Here is a 20,971-nt window from a genome sequence, read left to right as displayed (position 1 = left end):
GAAATGGCTGCCCAGCGAAAGGGTTCTACACTCGCCAGGCCTTCATTACGGCCGCCCAATCGTTCGAGGCCTATAAAGGAACCGTCGCTAAGCGTGAGATTGCCGCTATGTTGGCTCAGTTTTCTCATGAATCTGAAAGTAAGTTCATTATAAATCTTTATAGTTTTACTACATGAATGCATGTACTAATTATTTACTTAAGAAAATAATGATTTTTAAGTATATTATTAGACACCATAATGTTTCTTGGTTAATTTAACAAATTTCTTTTATATTAATAATATGCATATATGTCTACTACACACTAAACTCATCTACAGTAAAACCTCTATAAATTAATAATGTTGAGACAATGAAATTCTATTAATTTATAAAAGGTTTTAATTTCTCGATAAATTAATAATTATTAATTTATAAAGAGACTTTTCTAATTTGGTAAAAAAGTTTTAAAGTAAGATTTAATCGTTATAATTAATATTTTTATAAAATCAATTAAAATGAAAATAACAATTATCATGTTTTGAAGATAGTACTCAAAGATTTTTATATAGTAAAAATATTTAAAATGAACTATAATAAAAATTAATGTGTATATATATACATATATTTAGATAATTTTATATAATTATTAATTTATATTATTGATTGGACCATATATTTACAAAGAATTTTCAAAAAAATATTATCTTATTATATTATCGAATTAGTTCCAACTTGGGACCGAATAAATTTATTAATTTATAGAGATTATTAATTTACCGAATATTAATTTATAGAGGTTCTACTGTATTACGTACCTCAATATTTATGATATTTAGTGTGTGAACAATATAATGATATTATCTTTGTAAATAACTTATCATCAGTTTTTAAATAACGATTATTTTACGTTATGCCAAGGTTTTTGCTACAAAGAAGAAATAGCTAGAGGGAAATACTGCTCACCGAGCACTGCTTACCCATGTACACCGGGAAAGGACTACTACGGTCGCGGTCCAATCCAAATCACGTGGAACTACAACTACGGTGCAGCCGGAAAGTTTCTTGGACTCCCTCTCTTGACTGATCCTGATATGGTGGCTCGTAGTCCAGAAGTTGCCTTTCAGTGTGCCATGTGGTTCTGGAACCTAAATGTTCGTCCAGTCTTGGACCAAGGCTTTGGAGCCACCACGAGGAAGATCAACGGTGGCGAATGCAACGGCCGACGTCCTGCAGCGGTGCAGAGCAGAGTAAACCATTACCTGGAGTTCTGCAATATGCTTGGGATCACTCCTGGAACAAGTCTTAGTTGTTAAAGATGGTAAATGCGGTTATAATATATGCCACGGTTTATAGTATGACGGTTGTCGTGCACGTGTGAGTTTATAACTAAAGATGTCGAATAAAAGATTATGCGGTGTATTCTAATGTACCAATGTGTTGTTTGTATCGGTTGTCATAGCATGAAGCATATATCACTATATCAGCCCATCCATAATAAACGTATTTACTAAAATTTGCAACTTTTAATTTTGGTCAATATATACCACTGCGAGTATTGAATATGTGCCTCAAAACATTTCTGCATAATTGACAATCAAAAAAGGTTAAAATGATTTGCAAATTTTTTCAATGTATGTATATATATATATATACATGCAGTAGTTTGAATTTTGAACTAAGGAACATATCTTAAAAATAACAAAATACTCCGAGAAAAATTGGTCCACACACACGATGAGCGTGGACTTACACATGAGAGCGTTTGTACGTAGACGCATCATAATTCATAACCGACGTAAAGAGGCCTCTTTCGACGACTTCTTATTTGTCTCTGTTCGCTCACAAGAGGACCCTCTTGGGCTTTTACCAGTGAAGACTCCTACTCTTTTAGATCATGATATCTAAGAAAAAAATTGATGTGCTGACAAAATTTGTATGTTTGAGTAGAATTGGTCATGATGTTTATTTTTGGACAGTAAAAGACTATTATAAAATTTTAAATAAATAACTAATAAAGTTTTGGGTAATGGTTATCTGTTTTGTAAAACACATTAAATGGCTACAGAGTATTTTTAGATCAAAAGGGGAATAGCCTTTCACAAAAGACCAAGAAACATACTTATGAACTCAGTTTGCAAAGGATATATAATTGTGATGTCGGATTCTTGCGACACGGGGGTTGTTGTCAGTGAAAACCAAGTTTCAAGCTAGTTTGGGTAAGCGTAAATGAAGGGATCGGAGGATGCTCTATTCCTTATGGTGAATTGAGTCTATATATATACTAAAAGTGCTAGAATTCTAGCTAGAAAAATGTATATGTGGAGTTGTTATGTAGGACTGATAATGAAAAAAAGAAAAAGACTATTGATTATTGAAATGATGTTACTAGCTTTTTTTTTCACTGAGTCTAGATATGATGAATACAAACCAAACAAAAAAAGATATGATGAATATACATAGTGTTTTATTTTAGTAATCACTTAACTTTGAAGTAGACACTAATCTAGTAGGAAAACTAAACATATATAAACTATATGAATGAAAAATGAACGGCACGGCATTTATCCAAAATTAAAACTTAATTTGATTACATAAAACAATTTTTTTTTATCAAATCACTTATATAAAGATAATATTTAGAGAGGAAAAAAACAGACAGTCACAGTACCAATTAGCATGACATAAAAAAAAAACAAAAAAAAAAACTCAAGATGAAACCCGAATTTTAGTAGAGTAATGCGAATTATGCGATAGTCAAGATAAGATTTGATTTGTGCATCGTGGAATCTTCATTAATATCATGATTTCAGATATAAAATTATGAATCGAAAGGCTGGATTTTTTTTGGTTATAAAAGAAAACATCACATGACTGTCAAAAAATAAGATAAAAGGATAATTTAAAATGGCCTCTCAGTTTAAGAAGAAGCTTCCTTTGGATCATATGGAGAATATGGAAAAACCGGAACCTTTTGTTTTTTGAAGGTAAAAGCTTCTCTCCTCTAGAATCGGCTTAGAAGATAAAACAAGATGTCAATGATTGGTTTATTGCCCAGGAGGTACATAATGAAGTCGATACTACAACCTTACTACCGTGTCAGACAGATCCCGCTATCAGGTCTGTTTCTTCGTTTCCTTGGAATCCTCCGGTTAGAGGCTGGATAAAATGTAACATTGGTGTTTCTTGGTCAAAGAGAAATAGATTGGTTGGTGGTTCTTGGGTTTTAAGAGATAACACAGGGAATGTGTTACTTCATAGCAGGAGAGCTTTTAACAAGGTTAACTCTAGAGATGAGGCAAGTTTATGTGTCTCTGTTTGGGCAATAGAATGTATGCACAACCATAAAATGGAACATGTAATTTTTGCCTTAAAGGATGTGCAGCTTGTTGGTGCTGTTATACGACCAAATGCCTGGCCTTCCTTCCGCTACAAAGCATCGGAGATATGGAGAGTTCTGGGAAGAATTATATTTTGGAGACTTGTAATTGAAGATGCCACGGCAAATAGAGGAGCCACTCTCATTGCCAAAAGTGTAACTGAAGATTGTCACCTGCAATCCTATGTAGCGACTGGTCATCCCTTTTGGTTAAACAATTTTTTTGAGAATGAGAGGGTTTCTTAATCCTCTTCTTGTTTCAGTAGGCTTTTCTTTAATTTTTTGGGTTTTGGTATAGGGCTGATATCTCGAGGAGGCTTTTGTTTAGATTGTCCATCGGTTAAACGATTAAGTGTAGAAATTTAGGAAATCATATCTTGTAACATATGGACTTTATTAACTAATATATTCCTTCTGATGAAAAAAAAAAAGACTGTCAAAAAATAAGATAAAAAATAGTAGTAAGTTTACATCTTGAAAAAAAAACAAAAGAATTTACATGTGAGCATGTGACATGCTTTTGAGTTAGGGCCACGTCAGCGCATTCCAAGGACCCCCCTTAATTCGCGCTGAAGTAAACCTCTTTATTTGTCGTGACTCTCCAAAGTAAACGCCCCCTTTTTTTTCTAACGTTTTTTAGTCAACCCAACTTTTCGTTAATTACTACTTCCTCTCCTAAACGATGTTTTGAGATATTTTTTTGTCCCACAAAAATAAATTTCAAGAATTAATTATTAAAAATATTTAAAATTTTAAATTGTTATTGATTTAAAATTAAATAATATCTCTTTAATCAAAGAAAAAAATATATTTAAACTTAATAATTATTATTTAGTTTATAATGTATTAATTAGTTTGTAATGTTAACTAACATTATCATTAGGTGAAAAACTAAGATTATCATATTTGCAGATTCCTTGAAACTTGAAAACCTAATAGTATGTACGTGCTTATATTATAATCGATCGCATATTCGCCTCCGATAGGCATATAGACAATAATAATAACATAATATATATAACATCTACACCTGCATATTATAATAAGGATTCATGTACCTTAATTTCGAATCAATTGTATATAACATATGTTTTAGAAAAAGAAAAAAAAAAATCGAATCGCATATCTTTATTTTATACGTGGACCGTAAGTAAGTAATTTGTATGAATATATGCGGTTTTTTGCAAAATTGTTCAAACCAAAAACAAATTTATTCATGTTGATTATTGAACTCGACGATCGCCGGGCTAATTAATTAGTGTTCCAAATCATGGAGAAACCTATCAGATAGTATATTATATGGATAGTTCTATGTTTCCTAATTTGATATCCCCAGTAGTAAAGAATGGTTTTCGATTATTTTATAAATATATAGCCAAATTAAGTTGACCAACACATCTATGATCTATATCTAAAGTTTTACCTGTATCGTATCGCTTGGATTTACTCGTCGATGAAAAAGTCTTACACAAAATCTAACTTTTTGGATAATATCATACGTATAAGAAACTGGTTAACAGGTTTGAAACTATTGGAAATTTAGATAAAGCTTACACGATATGCTTATAATATTACATGGTCCAAGTTTGAATACGAGCTAAGGACTTGATGAGATTCTACAGCCTTCAAACAAAGCAACATATAGTATAATGTAATATACATCGTTAAGCAACCAATTATATTTACTTTCATGTCAATTACGTACGATTTACAGTTTATAGTTTTCTTCATCTCAATTATTCGACATGAAAAAAGAACTCGGAGATGAGTCTTAGTTAACAAATATGGAACGACAATGAATCGAGCTAATTGTTGTATACGCATGCATATACATTCATTCTTCTATTTTAGTTTATTATCCAAAAGTTTAGTATCAGAGTCCTTACATCTTTTAGAATTGGAATCAGTATGGTTTAATTAGTTTTTGTTTTCATCAAATTAGGTTCAAACTAAACAAAAAAAGCGGGGTCAATTATTTCTTTGGGAAAACTTTGTCTACGCCACAAAACTACCCAAGGTTTGGTTATTTTCATTGTTCTTAGTTTGACATATCAATATATATATATATATTAAATAATTTAACAATATATTTTAAGATTTTAATCTCTCTTATTGGATGTTGGAGAAACTGAACCGACTCAAGACTTGTTAATTTTAAAAAAGAAAGATTATCTTCAAAACGATTTTATTATATTCGTTTCCGTCTCTTAGTCAATTCAGCTAAACGTTACGACCTAGTCCAATTCAAATCAGCATAGTATTTCTCCTTAATCACAACTACAAGAAAAGGAACGGGTCACGACTTATTCATTAAACATTTTTATAATTGACCAAAAGATAATTTAATATTTTCAATTTTACACTATAAATACTTCCACATATCATCCTCGTTTCTTCACACAACTCTCCCTCCAATACATTCCATCAAAGAAAAGAAAAATGGCGACACAAAGTGCGATTCTGAAAAATGCTCTCATCATTCTCCTCTTCACTCTAACCATCATGGCAGAAACCGCGTTTTCGCAAAACTGCGGTAAAACCGGATGTAAAGGCAATATGTGCTGCAGCAGGTGGGGATATTGTGGTACCACAAAAGCCTACTGTGGCACTGGGTGCAAGAGTGGACCTTGTAGCTCTAAACCTACACCTACTCCCAGTGGTACCGGCGGTCTAAACGCTGGTCCTCGTGGTACCATAGCGAGCGTTGTCACACCAGCGTTCTTCAACAGCATCATGAGTAAAGTCGGACGCGGTTGCCCGGCCAAAGGGTTCTACACTCGCCAGGCTTTCATTGACGCCGCTCAATCGTTCCCAGCCTACAAAGGAACTGTTGCTAAGCGTGAGATTGCCGCCATGTTGGCTCAGTTCTCACACGAATCTGGAAGTAAGTTCACCGTTTACTACATTTTCTCTTTNTTTTCACTCTTTTAAAATTATATTTCAGAAAATTTCTTCAAATAATTTTAAATTAAGTATTAATTTAAAAAAATATATATATATATATATATATAAACAAAACACACATAAATTTATGTAAACATCTCTGATTTATCCCTTTTGCATGAATAAACTTAATGTTGATAATTGAAGATAGTTATAGTGACTGGAAATTTTTCCTCATCAGATGGAAGGATATGCTATCTTCAGTATGGTGTTATAAAATGTTAAATTTTTATTTGGTCCTCTATTTGGATTTATTCTAATATTTGTTTGATATAAAATTTATCTTTTGGGTTATGTAAAGGTTTTTGTTACAAAGAAGAAATAGCCAGAGGAAGGTACTGCTCACCAAGCACAACATATCCTTGTCAACCCGGCAAGAACTACTATGGTCGCGGTCCGATCCAAATCACATGGAACTACAACTATGGTGCAGCCGGAAAGTTCCTCGGACTTCCTCTCTTGAAGGACCCAGATATGGTGGCTCGTAGCCCAACAGTGGCTTTCAAGTGTGCCATGTGGTTTTGGAACAAGAATGTGCGTCCGGTTATTGGCCAAGGATTTGGTGCAACAACAAGGAGGATCAACGGTGGTGAATGTAACGGTGGGCGTCCAGCTGCGGTGCAGAGCAGGGTTAACCATTACTTGGACTTCTGCAAGAAGCTTGGGGTCACTCCTGGAACCAATCTCAAATGTTGAAAACACTACTTGTTTATGTGGTTTTTTTTTTTTTTTAAATGTCGTGTGGATTAATAATGTCGTGTGGTTTAATAAAGGGAAGTCGAAAATACTAGAATAGATAAAATAATATGAGATTAGGAGGCATATTGTTTGGTTGATGTCTCCTAAGGTAATTGATACTGTGTGTTGTTTGTATCCCCTGTCATAAGTGATAAAAATTGGAATTGTTATCCAATAAACATATATATGGTTTCCCTGTTTTTCACACTCGACAAGTAGCATATAAGCAACGAAAAGTGCTTTTCTTGTATCATCAGACCTTTTCTTATTAAAGTTTAATAGAAAGAAAATAGAGTATTAGCCGAACGAACTCAATTGTGACAACAACAACAAAGAAAAAGAAAAAAAAAAATGAAGAAGAGGAATTAACGTTAGACTACATATGATCCGGTCATTGTTAACGGAACCAACGAGACTTGTGATCTATTCGGAGGAGCAACGAGACTTGTGATCTATTAGGAGGAGCAACGAGACTTAAGCCTTTTTTNGTGTTCAGATAGTAGATCTAGTGAATTTAGTATATGTAGTCTTCACCAATTTTCTCGCAAAAGCTTAATATTTAAAGTACATAGAATATATAACTTCTGAATTTTTTGAAAATAAAATGGTTTTATTAGTCATAAAGAATATCATAGTGTAGTTGACCATACGTACAAACCAAGTGATTATGAACTACAAATACGTCCACAAACCATCCCATTCCCCCAAAACTTGATTTCCAAACATCTTTTGCTATAACATGATGACCATCCGAAACGCGATTCTAAAAAACGCTCTCATTTTTTCCCTCTTCATTCTAGCAATTTTGGCCAAGACAGTGTTCTCGCAAAATTGCATGGATACTAGTTGCCCTGGCCTTAAGGAGTGTTGCAGCAGATGGGGTTTCTGTGGCACTGGTGATGACTACTGCGGATTTTTTTGTTTCAGTGGCCCTTGCAATATCAAGGGAAAATCCTACGGATATGATTACAACGTCGATGCCGGTCCACGTGGTAAAATAGAGACCGTTATCACAACAGCATTGTTCGATAGCATAATGAGAAAAGTCGAAAGCAACTGCTCGGCGAAAGGATTCTACACTTATGATGCTTTCATCACTGCTTTCAAATCGTTTGGAGCTTACAAAGGAAAGGTGGCTAAACGTGAGATCGCTGCCATACTGGCTCATTTCTCATATGGATCTAAAAGTAAGTTTGATATTTGCAAGTAAAATAATCAATATTATGGTACTGCAATGTTTTTTTTTTTAATCTTTAAGCTGATAGATTATATTTTTACGTAAAGGTTTTTGTTACAAAGAAGAAATATCTAACGAGAGGTATTGTTCAAAGAGCAAGAAGTACCCTTGTGAGCCGGGGAAAAACTACTATGGTCGCGGTTTGCTACAATCAATCACATGGAACGAGTATTATGGTGCTGCCGGCAAGCACCTCGGCCTACCGCTATTGAAGGATCCAGATCTGGTGGCTCGTAGTCCGGAAGTTGCTTTCAAATTCGCAATGTGGTTTTGGAATAGAAATGTGCGTCCGGCTTTGTACTTAGGATTCGGAGAAATCACAAAGAGAGTCAATGGCCGTGAATGTGGTAATTGGCGTCGTGATGATACGAATAAAAAGGTTAAGCAATACATAGAGTTCTGCGAGATGCTTGGGGTCACTCCTGATCAAGGTCTCGATTGCTAAGGTCATTAATGTCATGGCACTACATGTTTAAATTAATCCTGGACTATATGTTTAATAAATTTGTTAAAAACCCAAATCCAATCCAAAATCGTACAAGTTTTTGATTAATTACTACTTACACAGTAATCAGTCTCGGTGTGAGCTTATATTTTTAAAAATTTATAGTTGGTAACTTCTTTACAAAATACTCAAGAAGCCTTGGGTTGATGAAGTCATTAATTAGACTCAGTAGATGCCATATGCAAAATAATGTTGGGACATGACTTGGACTATACGACAATGCCTGTTACTACACTGCAGCCCATAACAATTCCATGTCTTTTTCTTTTTTCTTTTTTTCTTTTTTTGACATCATGTATTTTTATTGATATAAGTTTTTGTATCTTTAGGCCTAAAATCTAACAGTATATATATATATATATATATATGCACGGACACGGCAATGTCAATTCCAACATTTTCACATATATAATAAATTATTGATTAATTGTTTAATTGAGATGAACACCGAACCAAAACGCTTAACGCTACTTTCCTTACATAAATCAATCACCATTTATCCCAATGGCGAAAATTAGTGTTATATGCATTCAACAGTGGACCCAACGGCTCACAAGGTACCAAGATTTATAGCGACAAATGCGACTTCTCTTCTTAGACCGGCTTTAAAAATCTTTACAAATCTTCATCTTACTAACAATTTTACACTTACTGAGAAGGATAAAAAAAATAAGATTGTAATTTTTTAAAATTACTTTGTATTAAATTTGAGAAGAATCCGACAAACTAATTTTGGTAAGTTAGTTTACCATCGTACGTAGTATGCAACTCTTTTAGAATTGGCATTCTTTTTTTTTGGTCAAAGAATTGGCATCTTAAAATGCCCATGATGAAACAACTAAGTGGAGCCTATAACTTCATATTTTTGTCATTTGGTAACGTATGGTCATTTTTGTTAACAAATATCTCAAATACGTTGCGAGCAGTCCTAAACATTGTCAACTTTGGAGTATAAAAACTGGATCTAAAATTTTCTCTGGCTTTAATTTTTTTTTTTCATCAGTATACTTCCAAGTTTAGCTGGAATCTAGACAGCTACACAAATTCTATTAATAAAACGACGCCACAACCATCCTCTTGCTTGATGAATATAATCAAGTTTTGCAATCTCTTCAGAATAGTGTTAACAAGTTGATACGTTTGAATAGTGATAACAAGTTGATACGTTTGAATAGTGATAACAAGTTGATACGTTAATTATTAGTTTGTTAATATGACGTGTGTTGCTAGCCATTCACATATGGATGGAGGCATAGTTAGAGACTGTGTAGAGAGCATGAGACCACATACACATGGCTGGGTTCCATTAATCATGCTTCCGTTACAAACTTACAATTGACTAGTCTTGGCTTATATATTTATTTTATTTAAAAGTAGAAGATATTCGTTTATTAATTGGTTCAAGCCTTCAAGGATTAGGAGCCAGTGAGAGGCAATATCCGAGACCTATTAGGGTCAAGAGGTGCAGCCGGTTTGTAGCCTTTCTACTAAGGAGCCGGTGAGGCAATATCTAGACCTCTACTAATTTCATGCCGCTGTTTTTTAATCCGATCAATGGTAACTAATTACTTAATTTGAAAAAAAAAAAAAAAGATGATCTGCACTCCTATTACTTTCACAATTTCCTCATAACAATACAAATTTCGATCACACAAAATATATGATTTGATTGGTGGTAAAAATATATACATCATTTTGATTCAATTATATATTGTCGGTTTTATCGTGAGATTTGGTTCGAGAATGTTAGGAATCATGCACACATGACACATCGTAGGTCAAAATACAATAAGTAACAAGTCATTTCGCCATAATTGATGTTGGTTATTTGGTTTCGTGGCGTAACGATACCATAGGCAATAATGGGTCAACACTCCACAATCGACGTGTGATTAACGGCTTGTACCATGATTCCAAAATGCGAGTCCTCATCGCATTTATATCTTAAGACTTTATGGAGGTGTGTAGGGATTAACTATTCTGGAAATTTTCTTTATCTTCTAAACTAAAGTATAACCTCTATAAATTAATACTCGGTAAATTAATAAACTCTATAAATTAAAAGATTTATCCGGTCCCAAGTTGAGACTAGTGTAATTTTGGACACTATTTGATAATATAATAAAATAATATTTTTTTGAAAATCCTATGTAAATAAATGGTTTCATCAATAATATAAATTAATAATTATATAGAATTATTTAAATATATGTATATATCGACACATTAATTTTTTATTATAGTTCATTTTTGATTTTTTTACTGTATAAAAATCTTTGAGTGCTATTGTCAAAACATGATAATTGTTATTTTCATTGTAATTGATTTTATAAAAATATTAGTTATAACCATTAAATCTTATTTTTAATGTTTTTTACCAAATTAGGAAAGTCTATCTATAAATTAATAATTATTAATTTATCGAGAAATTAAAACCTCTATAAATTAATAGATTTTCATGGTCCCAACATTATTAATTTATAGAGGTTTTACTGTATATATATTAATGGATGGTTAACAGAATAACAGGGTTAATATGGTTCTTAAACTGCATTTCGTCTCAAAGATTAGTGATTTGTAATTTCGATATCTTAAGAGAGTCTGATCCGGCCTATTATTCAAAAATAAGTCATAGTATTCATTAATTATTTGAGATTTGGATTACATACCTGTTGCCTGTTGGGGTATTTTAATGATATAATTTTATTACGTTGTGAAATTGTATGAGTAAGCAATCTATGAATTAATTCATTCATTCGCATATTAAAAAAATCGCTGCAAGTGGTCGACGAATTCCCGAAGATAATTGACTTTTCTATTCACCGGTACCGTTGAAATGACTATCCTAGCTAGAACGCAAATAATTGAAAAGATTATAAACTATTGTCGGTAACGTATATAAATTTGTTGAAAAAATAAAAATCGTGCAATATAGACTAGAAGAATCAGTCAGTATGAATGTCTACTCTATGAAACTAAAACATCATTTTATAATACGATACACCTACGTAAAACTCTATTTTAAGCTGAAAGTATGCGTCCCGAATAAATTTGAAAGAATGAGTTAGTAATACCCAACGAATACGTATACTTTATTTAATTGAGCTACTATATTCGTTACTACTCAACGAATACGTATAGTTTATGAAAATTAGGAATTACCTTCGTCTTAAACTATATTCTTTGCTATTCAACAACATACATGCTATACGTACTATGCGTTTTTTTTTTGTCGTCATTATACTCTGCGCATTTGAATTTTAATTTTGCTAACAAATTTTTTTTGCTTCAGATTAATGATATGAATTGAGATTTTATGTAGTGGGATTATTTTATTTAAAAAAACTTATTCATAAGATGTAAATGCAACAGTACATTCTAACGTTGTAACTTACAAGTATGAATCCGTTAAATTTAAATGTTTGGCGGGCATACACCGATTTAATAATAAAAAAATAATAAGAATTTGAAGTTTTTCATGAAAGAAAATGAGTTTTCAAGAAAGAGAATGAGTCATTCAGTTTTTAGATGACTATGATTATGTCTAGGAATGACTATGATTATAACGTTGAATCATACGATCCCTGAAAGTGCGGATAAATGACTATGATTATGACTAGGAATGCTTTGAATTTTTAATGTTCGGCGGGCAAACACCGATAGAAAAAAATAAAATAAATAAGAACTTCTAGTTTGTTGATGAATCATAAGGAAATGAGCTTTTTATGGGTACAATTGTCACTCCCACCAGAAAATTTGAAACTAATTTGCTGTCGACTTTTCAACGTAACTTGCATGATTGTGCATTTTGACATCTTTTATCGGCAAGTTTTAGCCTTATATATTGAAGATCTAATCTAGTAATTTCAGTAATTAATATGATACTCTTGTTGATGGACATCGATGGTTTTAGAATGTTTATATATCATATATATATATATATATATATAAGTATTCCTTTTGTTAAGATATAATATACAACTTATTACCTAGACTTTAATTTGTTTAATGACATGATTATCCCGGAAAATAATGTGAAATAGAAACTGAGAATCACTCTTTTGTCAACTCAAATCTGAAATTCATACGTTTGAATTTGAATAGCCGCCGGGTAATGGACCCAACCGAAGGCTCGCATAGTCACATAGTACAAAGATTTATAGTGACTTTGCGAGTGCCCAACTTGTTTTCTTCTTCTTTTTTCTTAGTTCTTATCAACATGACTAGATAGGGCTGGCTTTAGGTAGCTCTAGATGAACCACCCGATGATCGAGTATAGTTTTATCAAATGTCAACCAAAAAAAAAAAGAGACTATAACCCGAGGATTGTCTTCAAATAGTATATTTCATATATTTATTTTTATAATTAACAAATATGTCTTTCATATCTATTTTTTCATTTCTTACTGTAGGCTCTTAACATTTTCCTAAATTATAAGCAACTCCATGGACTTCCATTTTATATATATATATATATATATATATATATATATATATATTTTTGTCTTTTGTGAAATGTACATATGAACTGTCAATTTACTCCATAAATATGTGTCTCAGATTGGATTCGCAGCCCTAATCTCTTTAAAAATTTTACGTATAAGAAAGTATACTTTAACTTCCACTCATATAGTTTGCACATAAATACATGTATACTAAATAGATTAATAACGAAAACAAACCCCTTTTGATTGTTCAATCATTGGGAAATTATATAATTTTTTCAAAAATCAGGAAAGAGAGAAGTGAGATATATTAACAAATAATTGTTCCATTTTTTTTTTTTAAAGAAAAAAGTAATTCTTAGACCAAGTCCACAATATTTATCTTGGGCAATAACAAGACCAAAAAGTCAAATTCGTTTCAAAATACATTAATACAGAAAGAGGGCAAATGACCAAACTACCCAACATCTACCCCTATATATACCTGACCACATTTCCCTTCTCATCCACAAACAAATAACACAAAACATGGCTTTCACAAAAATCTCCTTAGTCCTTCTTCTATGCCTCTTAGGTTTCTACTCTGAAATTGTAAAGTCCCAAAATTGCGGTTGCGCTCCAAACCTGTGCTGCAGTCAGTTCGGCTACTGTGGTACCGACGATGCATATTGCGGTGCTGGATGCCGATCAGGTCCTTGTAGAGGTAGTGGAACCCCGGCCGGTGGTGGATCGGTCGGTAGCATAGTGACACAAGGTTTCTTTAACAACATTATCAATCAAGCTGATGGTGGTTGTGCCGGGAAAAGTTTCTACACCCGTGACTCTTTCGTTAACGCCGCTAATACTTTCCCCAACTTTGCTAATTCCGTTACTAGACGTGAAATTGCTACCATGTTTGCTCATTTCACTCACGAGACCGGACGTAAGATCTCTTTCTTCCTTCTCTTACTTTTTTTAGTATATATCATACAATATTAATTGATCTTTTTTGTCTGTGTTCTCTAGTGATGACCGATTCTAACTTTTAGCAAACTAATAATATCACTGGATATTTCTAAGACCAATAAGGTCCTACGATTATAACACATTTAAGTATTTAAAGAAAAACATTATTGATCTACGACATATAAGATGAAACCTTCGATATAGTTAAAAACTGAACATTTGACTTGATCACAACTAATTTAGATCATCCTAAAGGCTAAAGCCCTCTTCTCTTTCATGTGATTCTCTGTATGTATTAGACTTTTGCTACATAGAAGAAATAAACGGAGCGTCGCGTGACTACTGCGACGAGAACAACAGGCAGTACCCATGTGCACCCGGCAAAGGCTACTTTGGTCGTGGTCCGATCCAACTATCATGGAACTACAACTACGGAGCATGTGGTCAGAGTCTTAGTCTCGACCTTCTTCGCCAGCCTGAGCTTGTTGGTAGCAACCCAACTGTAGCTTTCAGGACGGGTTTGTGGTTTTGGATGAACAGCGTAAGGCCGGTTCTGAACCAAGGATTTGGAGCTACCATTAGAGCCATCAACGGAATGGAATGTAACGGTGGGAACTCAGGTGCAGTCAATGCTAGGATCAGATACTACAGAGACTATTGTGGACAGCTTGGTGTGGACCCTGGTCCTAACCTAAGTTGCTAAAAAGCTCTCTGAACCCATACACCCACACACGTAACGTGGCACGTGATAAGATGAAAGAATAAGTGAGATAATAAAGTTAAATTTCAAACGTATGTACTTTATGTTGGGTCTCAGTGTTCCCTGCGTCACAAGCAAAAAAATGGTTGTAATAAACTTGTGAAAGTGTTATCGTTTCTTCTCTGGCTTTTTATGAAAGTGAAATTTAAGATTGATTTTAGATGTCTGACTTGGACACTTACAGAATCTGCTTTTGGGATATATAATATTCGCACGAATTTGGTGTTGTAAACTTGTAATATTTATATTCTTGTTTTATCACGTCAAAACAAAAAAAGTTTCCTGTTGAAACTAATTATAAACGTTAGTAGTTTAATTAATGGTTCAATAGTCCACTAGTTAAAGTTTTTAATGGGTTAAAGTTGCATGCAGCCTATAGTAATTAAAGAGACTAACGGTAAAAGATATATGCATCCTAGCGGACCCTTGGTAAATTTGCCAACGATTTTATTGGAGAAAAGGTAATTAAGTACAAAAAAAAGTAATTAAGTACAAACGTAGAAATCATCAAAAAACTCGTTTGCCCTAATTCTCTCTGACACGATAATTGAGGCGCCGCTCATCTCATCATCTTCCGACGCCGGTAGAGCTCCGGCTCACCAGCGTCGCGATCTCTCAGTATCTCTGATCTCTCTCTACTTCTGTCTGCAAATCTCGTTTGTATTTTTGGTTTTTTTCACCGGAGTCCTCTTGAGATTTCAGATCTCTGCTCCGGCTATGCATCAGCTTCATCCACTGTCCATCGTTCCTCTACATCCACTCTTCTCTCTCAGCGTAGCTACTTGACTGAGTACCCTACTGCCTGAACTCACCCCTCAACCCCCCGAATGGCCTGATCTCCTTGGTGTTAATCTCTCGATCTGGCCTCTTCCACAGTCAACCATAACATCTCACCGATCCTCGGATTTATATCCTCTCTCCAAGTGGTTTACTTGGCTGCAGCTGGACGGGAGCTCTATGTTGACGCCGGAGCCTTTAAAGATCTTGACGAAGAACATCATAACTCCGGCTGCTTCTGTCCCAACCTCGATATCTCTTTGGCCCAGGTTTGCTCCCCAATCTTACTTTGGAACCCTGGTAGATAGTCTACTCTACTTAGGCTATGATGCATCCCTGCACTGGAATCTCCCTCGATCCGCCTATACTTGCTTTATATCAAGATCAAATTGCTTAGTACCGGTGTTATCTGCTTGGTCAAGACGAGGTTCCCTCGATAGCGGAACATTGGCTTCGTTTAATTTGCTTGAGAACCCTTTGTGTCGAGTTCAATGTGATTCCAGGGATGATCTCTTTGAGGAAGACTGCTTGGTGAAGCTTGGCATTATGACCCCACCGTTACAATGTTGGGGTTACCTTGCCTTCACCAGCATCTTCTATCCGCCTCACCCGACTCCTGAACCCAATCATGAACTTTTTTGCATCTCTATGGAAGTACCGCTTATCTCTGCTTGGTCAAGACGAGTTTCTCTCGGTAGCAGAACATCGGTGGCTCCAAAGTTGCTTCTTAGATTATTTTGTCGAGGTCAGTCTCTTAACCCTGTCCGGATGCTTGCGTTGTGTAGACATATCTTTGAATCTGATCCGACAGCCTGCCTGAACACTATCTTTGAACCCTTTGAACCCCTGCTTCGTTTACCACCATTAGATAGAAAACTTGGGTATGTTGATCTAGTCCAGGAACAAACTGATTACAAGCTTTGTAAGGAATTCATTTACCTCCATTGCGATGAGAGGGATGACCCACCTGTTTTGTTACGGCCTGTTACCCTCCTAATGAGAGCCCCGTTTTCATCTTCTTCAACCGCCATGACCACTCTGCAACCATCTCACCCCTTAGTCTCCTCCATGGAGCACACTTTCAAAAGCTCCAATGCGTCAACCGTAAGAGCGAAGTATGACCACCTTTTGGTCAGGGATTTCCTGAAGGTTGCCTTCAAATTTGAATCCTACAAGACACCAAAAGATCTTCCACCTTTTGCAAACTCCTCATGGTTGTGCATCTCTTTGGAAGACTCATGTAGTCTTTATCCTTACCTTTCTTTGTAACCGTTTGATTCTAAGTTATAAGAACATCCCTCCTTTGAGGTTTTAAGTTTTGAATGAAAGTTGTTGAATATCCCTCCTTTGAGATTTTAAGTTTTTAATGAAAGTTCTTGTGTTCAAAAAAAAAAAAGTACAAACCTAGAAAAGTTCCCCCCAAAAAGGTTACAGATGTAGAAAAAAAGATGGTGGGTGTACTCTTGTTACGTTCACAATTTCCTCACATGATAATATAAATATAAATCATTAAAAATTTGGTAATTTTATTGGTCATAATGTTTAATGATTAACTGGATATATGAGTAACAAACAGATGAGTTGTATTTTTTGGAGGGGTTATTGTTTTATTTTCTAGAAAAAAATAAAAAATATGTGATCTAAAAGCACTACAAATTCTAAAAGGAAAAATATTAATTAATTCTTAGCATGCATGAATCCCTCCTAAATATTTCATGAATTTACACTATTAGTTAAAAAGTAAAAAATTTAAACTTCTTCTGAGATCTTTTGGTCACTAAATTTAAACTTATATTCGGGAGGTAATTTTATCCAAACTAAATTCATATAGAAAAATTGCGTAAGATAATTAAAAAGTATAATAATAACATACTAACAAAGAAAAATCTTATGTATATAATATGAATGTTTGACGATGCAACTACTCTATTTATTGCAACTAATTTAACGTTGAAAAGTCAAAATTATGGCAAACCTATTGTCTAAAAACTACAAAGATGTATCATAGATATATGCTACGACTTCTCTTAAGAGGCGGCTTTTAGAAAATGCTCGAGCGTCGAGGGGCAACTGATTGGGGACTCGGTTTGTATTTTTGTAATTAATGAAGGAACACTCCAATATCTTTTTGATCGTTTGGTAATGAGTAGTCAATTTTTTAAAAAATTTCAGGTTGGATGTCCCCAGCCGTCGTGAAGGGTGGCTATATATATTTTGTCTCACAAAACAACCAAGAGTAATCTACAAAAAGAAAAATGAAAAAAAAAAAATAGCCTACAGGATTTGTACATGTAATGAGAAGTGGTCGACTCTTTAAAACTCATTCTTATTGGTTTCTTAATTAGGTTTTCTGGATTTTTTTCGTTATAGAGAAACATTACTCTTTAGGTGAATAGAAAACCTAATTATTTAATATTATATATGGTTTTTATTTTGGTTAAGGTTTATATACTTTTTAGCCAAACTAATGTGTTCCTTCACAATTAAACACATGGAAATATGCGCTAATAAGAACAATAAGAACAATAGACGCTTTTTTTTGTAGGAATTGAACAAAAGACGTTTGTACATTACGTTCTGTCTAGAGTTCCGTTTGTCCGTGATGGTATGTGTTTAAACGTAATGTACAAACGTCTTTTGTTCAATTCCTACAAAAAAAAAGCGTCTATTGTTCTTATTAGCGCATATTTCCATATATTATCTTCTTATGATCAGACATGCAATTTTTTTATGAATGTGTAACCATGTAATAGATCCTATATATGTAAATACCAATTATTTTCCAACTATAAAGTCCAATCTGCAAAATTATTTTGGATTTGAAAATAAAGTTCAATTGCCATACACATCTTCGGCAGACTTAATAGTCAAACCATTGTTAAATAATTGAAAGAAATAAAATCACAATTGATATCCCATCACCCATCCTAATGAAAATGACCAATCTACCCAATATCTCTCATTATATAAAACCTCAAACTATTCCTTCTCTTCAAACAACAAGAACACCCCCAACAATGGCTCTCACAAAAATCAACTTAATACTTCTCATCTCCCTCTTAGCTTTCTACTCTGAAACAGTCAAATCTCAAAACTGCAATTGCGCCCCAAACCTATGTTGCAGTCAGTTCGGTTATTGCGGCACCACTGCTGATCACTGTGGTCCAACATGCCGATCAGGTCCTTGTAGAGGCGGTGGATCCCCAACCAGTGCAGATTTGATTGGTAGCATTGCAACACAAAGTTTCTTTAACAACATTATCAACCAAGCCGGTAATAACTGCGCCGGAAAAATATTTTACACCCACGACTCTTTCATTAACGCCACCAATACTTTCCCCAACTTTGCTAATACCGTTACTAGGCGTGAAATTGCTACCATGTTTGCTCATTTCACTTACGAGACCGGACGTAAGAACTCTTTTCTCGACTTTGTACTCTTTTTTTTTTTTCATATACGTAGCATATTCTAGGCTGCATCTATTTAGGTCAAGATATACACATTAGTAGATTGTAACATATAAAAAATGAGTACTATATTCAAAAAAACTTCTAAAAAGAAACTTACGTTTGTATCTACATTAGCGTCCGAAATTTACAAATAATTACTAATTTGTATAACATACAAATGTTTGAATTATCATTATCTAGGACTTACGAGATTTAATTCTCAAACCGTCGATCGATATTATTATCTCATTTGACTTTATCCTAAAACAACTATGCATCTATATGTACGTTTAGACTTCTGCTACATAGAAGAGATTGGCGGAGCATCACGTACCATGTGCGACCAGAGCAACAGGCAATATCCATGTGTACCGGGGAAGAGCTACCATGGTCGCGGTCCGTTCCTACTATCATGGAACTTCAACTACGGACCATGCGGCCAATTTCTCGGCCTCGACCTCCTACGCCAGCCCGAGCTGGTGAGCAGTAACCCAATTGTAGCTTTCAGGGCGGCTCTGTGGTTTTGGATGAAGAGCGTGAGGCCTGTGTTGAACCAGGGATTTGGAGCCACCGTAAGAGCCGTCAGCGGTTTGGAATGTGACGGCAGGAACGTACGTGGGGTGAATGCAAGGGTTGGGTACTATAGGGACTACTGTGGACAGCTTGGTGTGGACCCTGGCTCCAACATCACTTGCTAAAACGCTCTTATCTTGTAGACATACACATGACGTGTTAAAGTGAAATAAGAAGTGATGTTAAACTAAAGTTGTTGTTGTAGTAATATTGTGAAGTTATATCACGTTATTCAAAGATAAATAAAAAAACAACTTATACAAAGAAAATGTTTGATTCTTCACATGTATACCGATGCGATTAAGACTAACCGATTTTGTGTAAAATCGTTGTAACCACTATGTTAGCTCTGTTTTGCTCTGTTTCTATATAAGATCAATCTCTTGAATAGTTAAGTGATGATGATATGTACGCTCTGAGAAGATAAATTGTGAATCGTTGGTGTAGATCTGACCGAGATGTAAGGGTTCCCATGACCTTGAATATAGTAAATTCTCTATTAGAGATAGAATTTATTCTGAATCATATTATATGTTAAATGAAAATTGTAATGTTTGTGTGGAAATTTCCCTACGTAACGAATGGGCTAGAACAAAAAGTCTACATAAGTTGACGTTGACTTGGAAATAACTAGACACTTGTCTTCCACAAAGTCTTCTTCATGGATCCAACATTTATCTGAACTCTCCCTCATTGTTCCAATCAGCTATAAATAAAACGAAGCCAATATAACTCTATCAGCCTCACACACACAAATAAGCAACAAGAGCTAAAATAAAAATGGCTAATAACGCCAAATCCACCACAAGAAAAGACACATATGCCCTTTTTCTCCCAAGTCTCCTTGTCTTGACCCTGACAGTTTCCAAACCTGTAACCTCTCAAAACTGTGGCTGTGCCTCTGACTTCTGCTGCAGCCAATGGGGTTACTGCGGTCAGACGGATGATTACTGCGGTTATGGCTGCCGTGAGGGCCCTTGTCAAGGTGGTGGTGACGCTAGCGGCGAAGTAAAGAGTGGCGGAGGCGGAGACGCTGTTTCGCTTGAAGGAACGGTGACACCTGAGTTCTTTAACTCTATCATAAACCAAGCAAGAAGTGATTGTGCAGGCAAAGGATTCTACTCTCACGACGCCTTTATCGCCGCAGCTAATTCGTACCAGAGCTTTGGTGCTTCCATCTCCAAACGCGAGATCGCTGCCTTCTTCGCTCACGTCACCCATGAAACTGAATGTACGTAAA

General features: G+C 34.6%; 6 protein-coding genes across 8 annotated transcripts in view; all 6 read left to right on the top strand.

Annotated features, from left to right (window-relative positions):
* LOC104793301 (endochitinase At2g43620-like) overlaps positions 1 to 1,504 on the top strand; it is a 10,583-nt gene extending 9,079 nt beyond the window's left edge. Inside the window, exons 2-3 of the mRNA XM_010519639.2 lie at positions 23 to 138; positions 901 to 1,504. Coding sequence (XP_010517941.1) covers positions 23 to 138; positions 901 to 1,295 — 511 coding nt within the window. The 3' untranslated portion in view covers positions 1,296 to 1,504. The remainder of the gene's footprint in view (positions 1 to 22; positions 139 to 900) is intronic.
* Positions 5,761 to 7,246, top strand: LOC104793300 (endochitinase At2g43610-like). Its single transcript, XM_010519638.1, has 2 exons — positions 5,761 to 6,242; positions 6,603 to 7,246. Exons 1-2 carry the CDS (start codon positions 5,798 to 5,800, stop codon positions 6,995 to 6,997), a joined length of 840 nt encoding a protein of 279 aa, XP_010517940.1. The 5' UTR covers positions 5,761 to 5,797; the 3' UTR covers positions 6,998 to 7,246.
* Positions 7,719 to 8,885, top strand: LOC104793299 (endochitinase At2g43600). Its single transcript, XM_010519637.1, has 2 exons — positions 7,719 to 8,226; positions 8,324 to 8,885. Exons 1-2 carry the CDS (start codon positions 7,779 to 7,781, stop codon positions 8,719 to 8,721), a joined length of 846 nt encoding a protein of 281 aa, XP_010517939.1. The 5' UTR covers positions 7,719 to 7,778; the 3' UTR covers positions 8,722 to 8,885.
* On the top strand, positions 13,737 to 15,093 carry LOC104793298 (endochitinase At2g43590-like). Its single transcript, XM_010519636.2, has 2 exons — positions 13,737 to 14,148; positions 14,471 to 15,093. The coding sequence occupies exons 1-2, from the start codon at positions 13,755 to 13,757 to the stop codon at positions 14,872 to 14,874; spliced, it is 798 nt and encodes a 265-aa protein (XP_010517938.1). The 5' UTR covers positions 13,737 to 13,754; the 3' UTR covers positions 14,875 to 15,093.
* On the top strand, positions 18,693 to 20,000 carry LOC104793297 (endochitinase At2g43580-like). The gene is made up of 2 exons (XM_010519635.1): positions 18,693 to 19,119; positions 19,453 to 20,000. The coding sequence occupies exons 1-2, from the start codon at positions 18,726 to 18,728 to the stop codon at positions 19,854 to 19,856; spliced, it is 798 nt and encodes a 265-aa protein (XP_010517937.1). The 5' UTR covers positions 18,693 to 18,725; the 3' UTR covers positions 19,857 to 20,000.
* Positions 20,462 to 20,971, top strand: part of LOC104793296 (endochitinase CHI-like) — a 2,350-nt gene continuing 1,840 nt past the window's right edge. Inside the window, exon 1 of one of the 3 annotated variants that reach the window (XM_019226825.1) lies at positions 20,462 to 20,839. In XM_019226825.1, coding sequence (XP_019082370.1) covers positions 20,512 to 20,839 — 328 coding nt within the window. In that variant the 5' untranslated portion in view covers positions 20,462 to 20,511. Of the gene's footprint in view, positions 20,963 to 20,971 lie in introns of all 3 variants that reach the window. The other 2 variants (XM_019226826.1, XM_019226824.1) reach the window with 2 other exon arrangements.

The sequence above is a fragment of the Camelina sativa genome, chromosome 6 (assembly GCF_000633955.1).
Source record: "Camelina sativa cultivar DH55 chromosome 6, Cs, whole genome shotgun sequence".
In the NCBI taxonomy this organism is placed as follows: domain Eukaryota; kingdom Viridiplantae; phylum Streptophyta; class Magnoliopsida; order Brassicales; family Brassicaceae; genus Camelina; species Camelina sativa.
This window is presented reverse-complemented; position numbering and strand designations above follow the sequence as displayed.